The 6,908-nt window shown below is 41.7% G+C and overlaps 2 protein-coding genes across 2 annotated transcripts in view; one reads left to right on the forward strand and one right to left on the reverse strand.

The window, feature by feature from the left end:
• The window catches only part of OSBPL5 (oxysterol binding protein like 5), a 358,346-nt gene that overhangs the window by 240,333 nt on the left and 111,105 nt on the right, over positions 1–6,908 (reverse strand). The window lies entirely within an intron of this gene.
• LOC121919984 (solute carrier family 22 member 18-like) lies at positions 2,380–6,825 on the forward strand. The gene is made up of 2 exons (XM_042447050.1): positions 2,380–2,569; positions 6,383–6,825. The coding sequence occupies exons 1-2, from the start codon at positions 2,455–2,457 to the stop codon at positions 6,571–6,573; spliced, it is 306 nt and encodes a 101-aa protein (XP_042302984.1). The 5' UTR covers positions 2,380–2,454; the 3' UTR covers positions 6,574–6,825.

Here is a 6,908-nt window from a genome sequence, read left to right on the forward strand (position 1 = left end):
TCTTTACAGAGTAATTTAAAGTTTGTGTCTACTGCCCCCACTCCTGAAAGGTCAGGTTGCACTAAATCATACTGAGACAATTGAAGCAGGTTCCTGCAAGCTTCTGAACATCTAAATGCCTCCGATTATTTCAACAATGTCTCTGGCCTAATCAGAATGCCCGTTTCCTTGGAAATACAATCTACTAAGAAACCTTCCTAACCAGAAGAAATCCCTAGCTAAATCACCTAACCCAATGAATGGCCATTTGTTCCAAGTTAATACACAAACAACAACAATAATAAAATTTATTTTTCCCTTCTACCTGCGGATCGAGTGGGATTACAACAATAAAATCGAACAATACAGTTACAAAATGTCAGTAACACACACAAAAATACTTGCACAGTCATTAAAATAGCCAAATCATCACAAGTTTCTGTGCTATTGAATCAAGTGTGGAAGTTCTTTAAGATCAGTTAGCAGAAGATCAGATGGGTAGGCCCGCCAGAAGAGATCCATCTTAAGTGCCTTCTTGCAGGCATCTAAGGTGGTGATTAGACAGATCTCTTCCGGTAAGTCGTTTCCAAAGTGTGGGGGCCACGGCTGTGACACTTTATGGGAATGTGTGTGTTGTCGGTCTTTGTATTTCCAATTTTCTTCCGCAATGTTCTGCATGTGTCGGGGCAGATTGTGTCACAGGTTCCCTTAGTAACTCGGGCCCAGTCACGTGGGCTTTAAAGGTAATGACCAACACTTTGTATGTGGTCCCGGAAGCTGATCGGTAGCCAGTGTATGATTTTATATTTGATATAGTATATGGTCAGATCTAGATGTACCTGTGACCAATCTGGCTGCAGCATTTTGGATCAATTGAAGCTTCCGAACTTGGTACAAAGGTAGCCCCATGTAGAGCGCATTGCAGAAATCTAAACGAAAGGTTACCAGTGCGTGTACCAGTTTCAAGCTCTCCCTGGGCCAGATAGGGGCACCGTTGGTGTTATCTAACCGAAGTTGGTACCAAGTGCTCCTGGCCACTGACTCCACCTGAAATGAACTGTTAGAACGGTCGAGGAGCACTCCCAAACTGCAAACTTCGTCCTTTAGGGGAAGTGTGACCCCACCCAGACTGGCTGACAAATCTCCATCCCTGGGACCAGGGGTCTCTCTTGCAAGCACCTCCATTTTCTCTGGATTCAACCTGAGCTTGTTTTCCCTCATCCGAGACCACTACCGATTCAAGACAGACATTTAGGAGAGGATGTCATCCTTAGTCACTGCAACAGTCGGAGACATAGAGAAGTGGATTTGGGTGTCATCAGCATAGTGATAACACCACGCCCTTGTCTCTGGATGATCTCCCGGCAGCTCCATCTAATGTTAAACAGCATGGGGACAGAATGGTCCCCTGGGGGGTGCCAGCTGTCAGCTCTTTTTTACGAGGCAGCTGTCTCCCAGCATCCATGCTTGAATCTGCCTGAGAGGTAGGAACATAACCACTGGAGCTCAATGCCCCCGATACCAACTCTCTCAGGCGTTCCGAAGAATACCATGGTTCTAGTTCTGTGGATGGCTTCTTCTTAATAGGCCCCCATCTCCCAACCACCTTCAGCTGTCTGGGAAGCCTAGCACTTCTCTTCAGCCTAAGTGATTTATGGCATTATTAGAGGGGAGGTCAGTTGTTCCTCTGTATTGGTAAGTGGTTACCACTGCTTCTGTTAGCTCTTTGCTACAGCTGTGAGAGCTGAAGAGCAGTCTTACAGTGTTTTGCTACAGCAGTTGCAAGAACATATTCCTGAATACGTGATTCTTCCCAGCCTCTGCTATGGGAATTCCTGTTGTGGTTCCAGTTCCAAAAAGAAAGTTCCCCCCAAGCTCTTCACCTGCCCTTTGCAATATTTGTACTGAAATTTATGCTTTTTTGGAACATTTCAAACCTTGGATGCTTGAATCTGTGTATAAAAAATCCATGTTAAGAAGGGCCTTCTTATCTGGATTTTTTATACACAGATTCAAGCATCCACGTTTGAAATGTTTCAACAAAGCATAAATTTCAAGTTATCAAACCTTGATTTCCATTTTTTATAAGAGACAATTTTGCTATGTCATTATATTTAATAAGACTTGAGCTGAGCATCCACGGATTTTGTTATCCACGGGTAGGGTTGCCATAATTTTCTACTGAAAACCGGGACATGTAGGACAAAATTTAGACCAAAATATAGGGCAATTGTAGGATAAAATTTAGCCCAAAATGTAGGACATTTTAGGTCCTCTTTTTTTAAATGTCCTACATTTTGGTCTAAATTTTATCCTACAATTGCCCTATATTTTGGTCTAAATTTTGTCCTACATTTTGTCCCAGTTTTTAGTAGAGAATTATGGCAACCCAATCCATGGGGGCTCTTGGAACCAAACCCCAGCGTATAACAAGGATCCACTGTATTCGGTTTTTCTCTTATCTCCCAGGTCCTGATGACCAATGTGTTCCATTATTGCATCATTGTGGCCCCCATGGTGTTCTCCTTCAGTATGATTGGCATCATTACTGACATTATCCTGACCAAGTCCGTCCCTGCTTCTGACACAGGTAAGATTTGTTCCTGGACTGCATGTTTATTTTATGTGCCCTCATTCAGTTGCTTGCACTCCCTCCCTCTCTCTTTTTCTCTCCTTCTCTCTCTCTTTTACTCTTTCTCTCTCTCCCTTCTCCTCCTCCCCAGCCAGCAGGAGGAAGGAACCTGTTGGCTGTGCCAGTCATTTCTGGTTCACATTGAAAAAGTTGTGAGTTGGCAATTTTGAGCTACCATCTTGTTCTGCTTGACAACTCTTTTTGTTGCCAGCCCAAGTAGAGAGCTCATCAGGAAGAATGCCAAGTTCTAAAGTCTCGGAGCATCTCACATAATTTATTTTAGAACAAAGGGCAACCTATACTGGAGTGGCACATCTGCCAAGCCAGTGAATACTAGTCAGGATTAGTAGGGCTGGAGTTACAGGAATGCCTGCAAGGGAGCCAGTGACCCATATAACTTAATAAGCCACTTGCAAAGGAAGAGGGAGAACCTAGCAGCATTTCCAAACGTTAATATTCTTGTGAACAAATTGTGCAGTCCTCTCTGCATGGACATTGGAGCCAGATCATACAGGGCCTCATTAGCCCTGGAGGCTCCTGCCCCATTCACAACCAAGTAGTATTCCTACACAAATACTGCTAATGTCAATTCCACATCAGGGCTGTATGCATTGCTCCCAAGAATGTTGTTGTTGTTGTTGTTCTTGTTTCTTCTCAACTGCCTGATTCCATGGACTGAGGCAGGGAACAACCAAAAATTAACATACAATACACAACAGCAGCTAAAAGCACATATCAATTTAAAGAATAAATAAAACCAGTACATATTAAAACAATCAATCCATAGTATAACTGCAAACATTACCACCAGACTTATGGCAATTTGCCATGCTAGCTGGGGGATTCTGGGCGTAATAGTGCAGAACAAAACATTTTAAAATCCATCCTGTCTCTCGTTTATATCAAGTGTACAAACAAAACCCTGGTCTTCCACCACCCCCTTGGTTGCATCTTAAAGATTCCATTTGAATTGTCTATTCATGTGGGCTGGAGGAAAGAAGTGGGGTTTTTTGGTGTATTTTTTCACCAGGAATGTGCTATTGATTTGAAAGTGGGATTTCTGCTCTTAATATGTACACTCAGCTCATTTTGGCCTCTTGAAAAGCACTTTTGACCAAACTTGTCTTTGGTCAGAAATAGCAGTGGGTGAAGGAAATGTGTGTGTGGTGCCCATTCTGGGAAGCAAAGGCTTTCTTGGAGCACTTTCAACTTGTTTTCAGCAGGGTAGTGGTTACAGGATCTAAGGTTTTGTAGTCCAAACATATCTGACAACATTAAGTTGGGGAAGAGTAGTTTAGAAAATCAGACTTGTGCTGGAGAAATCCATGTTCAAATCCACACTTAACTATGAAATTCACTGCTATGTATCAGGCAAACCTACCTCACAGGATTGTTGTGATAATACAACAAAAGAACCATGTATCATATCTTGAGTTCCTGAGAGAAAGTCAGGAGATTAATAATTACTATTTTGCCCTCCTGCCTAATACCAGCTGCGTGCTGGGATACTAGGATTTTTCTAAGGATGTTGCTCCTGTGAATCATATTTTAAAGGTTACAGCTAAAATGTAGTTTGAGGTTACTATACCAGTATAAGTAAAGTTTCAACATCTTCAGTTCTCGGTGTATGCAGTACTGTGTTTGCAAATGAGGGAATGAAGAGTGCTGGGGAGAGGGGTAAGAGCCAGCAGATGGAACAGATCCAGGGTTCTTCTCAAAAGGGCTTTTGTCAGGGAAATGGAGCCTGTTTGGTTTACTTCCTGAGCCCACATGCAGTGACAGATGAAAGCTAGTTTAGTGGCTTCATCCTATGCCTGATTTGAAAGGTTGCATGGAGTTGTTAAGAAGAGTCACCAGTAGCTGCAAGAGTGCAGCAAAATACTAAAATTATGGCTCAGCAGGAATGAGGTGCACAGGGAAGATTGTGTCAGCAGCCCAGTGGAGCAAAATGCTCGATTGAATGGGATGAGGGAATGGCCTGTATGCATATTTCCACAGCTCCTTGAATGGACACTCACAGATACAGCAGTATAGTGCAGGGGTATCTGATAGATGAGGAGTAACAGTGACCAGTCAAGACATGTCTGGAATTTGTGCTATATTTAACAAGGGATGTTTTGGGCAGACTGAAACATGTAGCTGTCCCGAAGTGAAGCTTTTAATTCCCTTGAACCAAAGTGTTAAGCTTGTATATTTCAGTGAAAAAACTGTACATTTTTAGTTATGAAAAGAAGCAGGGCTTCAAAGAAATGACATTAGGGACAGTGTGTGCTACTGGAGTTGTAAAAAAATGTTTACATTGTTTGGATTGCTTTTACTAGCCTTATAAAGTCATAGGAGTTTATCACACGGAAGGAATTTCTCTTAATTTTGAATGAAAAGAAAGTGGGGCCAGAACGCATTCACGTGAATTCACTAGTTCAGTGAATTTACGTGAATTCGAATTGTGTTTGAACTGATTTCCCATTGCCTGAGAATAGCTTGCCATTGCCCAAAATTGAGTGTGGTAGTCTATCACGCAATAACGTGAAATCGCATGATTGCGTTCAGATTGCCATTGGATTATACTTTCAATTTCCCTTGTCTGATAAACTCCACAGAGTTGGAGGGGGTTGCAGGGTCCATCTAGTCTTTGCCATACAGGAATACACAATAAAGCATTCCTGAAAGATGCCCATCCATCCTCTATTTAAAGACTTCCAACGATGGAGACTCCACCATCTTCCAAGGCAGTCTATTCTACTCTTGAACTGTTCTTACAACAAGGAAGTTCTTTCTACTGTTTAGGTGGAATCTCTTTTCTTTGTAATTTGAATCCAGTGGTTCCACTTCAGAAGAAAACAAGCTTTCTCCATCCAAATTAAATCTCTATCTAGCAATGAATGCAGTGTAAATGACTCCAAAACTGGCATGACTATTGAAGTGCCTCAAACCCATTTCTTGTCACAGGTGGAGCTGTACATTACCTGATCCACCCATAGGTGTACTATGACAAATCTCCTTACTGTACAACCACACCATACACTGTCACGTGAAATATTTCATTCAAGGCCTTTTAAACAGCCAGTCTTCTTGATAAATCCTTGACCCTTACCATTTTTGGACTAGAACCAATTCCTAGTCCCATCAAAACTGGACCCAGTGTTGTTAACTTTATTTATACCTTGCCTTTCACCCCAAAACTGGGACTCAAGGCAACTTACAAATTAAAACATATAGAATATATTCAAAACATATATTCAAATGGAGATATATGGTCTATCATATAGCCTGTACCTAATCAATTAAAGGGACCCATCATAGTAAAGTGTTTTGAGCATTAGCCTACACCCTGAAGACAAGGTTTCAAATCCCCACTTGGTCATGGAAACTCACTTAGCGACCTTGGCAAGTCACACTCTCTCAGCCTCAGAGAATGGCAAGATCAAACCCTCTCTGAATAAACCTTACCAAGAAAATTCCATCATAGGTCACCTTAGATTTGCCATAAGTCAGAAATGATTTGATGATGCACAACATTTCAGTTACACAGAGACAACAAACTGTTGCGTGAAATCAGAGTTACCATAACATTTGCTGTGCAAAGAAGTACATTGTTGAGGTGAGAGTTTATCCATTTCTGTAACAGAACAATAGCGCCACGTATGTCTGCACCAGCTTCACAAGGTGTAGGAGTAGGGTGCATGATCTGGATGGTAGAAGGCATCGCTTTGTTGAATACTAGAGCACTGGAGTAGGTCTTAACATTTGTTTTCTTCTCCTTTCTCCAAGGTGCCATGCTGGGAATAAGTGCTTCAGTTGCTCCACTGACACGAACAATAGGGCCAACAATTGGAGGATTTTTATACAGAAGATACGGAGTCTCATCCTTTGGCTATTTACAGTTGGTGGTCAATGCCTCTCTGCTTTTGTATCTCTTGAAGAAGAGGATCCCTCATAAAGAAGAGAAAGATGAAAATTAGTGCTATGAACAGTGCTGATGTGTCATGTTCCAATTATGGTTTAAGATGTTTATTTTAATTGCCCTGTTTGACAGAAAAAAGACTAATTTAAATCAACTCCCTTAACACACCACACCACAGTGCAGCTACCATCGGGACTGCCCTGAAGGGACAGAGCCCTCCCTCCACGGCCAACTGTCATCGTCCAGCCTGGAGGGAGTGAGGGGGTGGGTAGGGGCTAATTTTGTATTGCAATTTTTATTGTACACCGCTATGATCATTGTGGAATAGTGGTCTATAAATAAAACATATTATTATTATTATTATTATTATTATTATTATTATTATTATTATTA

This window comes from Sceloporus undulatus, chromosome 1, assembly GCF_019175285.1.
Source record: "Sceloporus undulatus isolate JIND9_A2432 ecotype Alabama chromosome 1, SceUnd_v1.1, whole genome shotgun sequence".
Taxonomy (NCBI): domain Eukaryota; kingdom Metazoa; phylum Chordata; class Lepidosauria; order Squamata; family Phrynosomatidae; genus Sceloporus; species Sceloporus undulatus.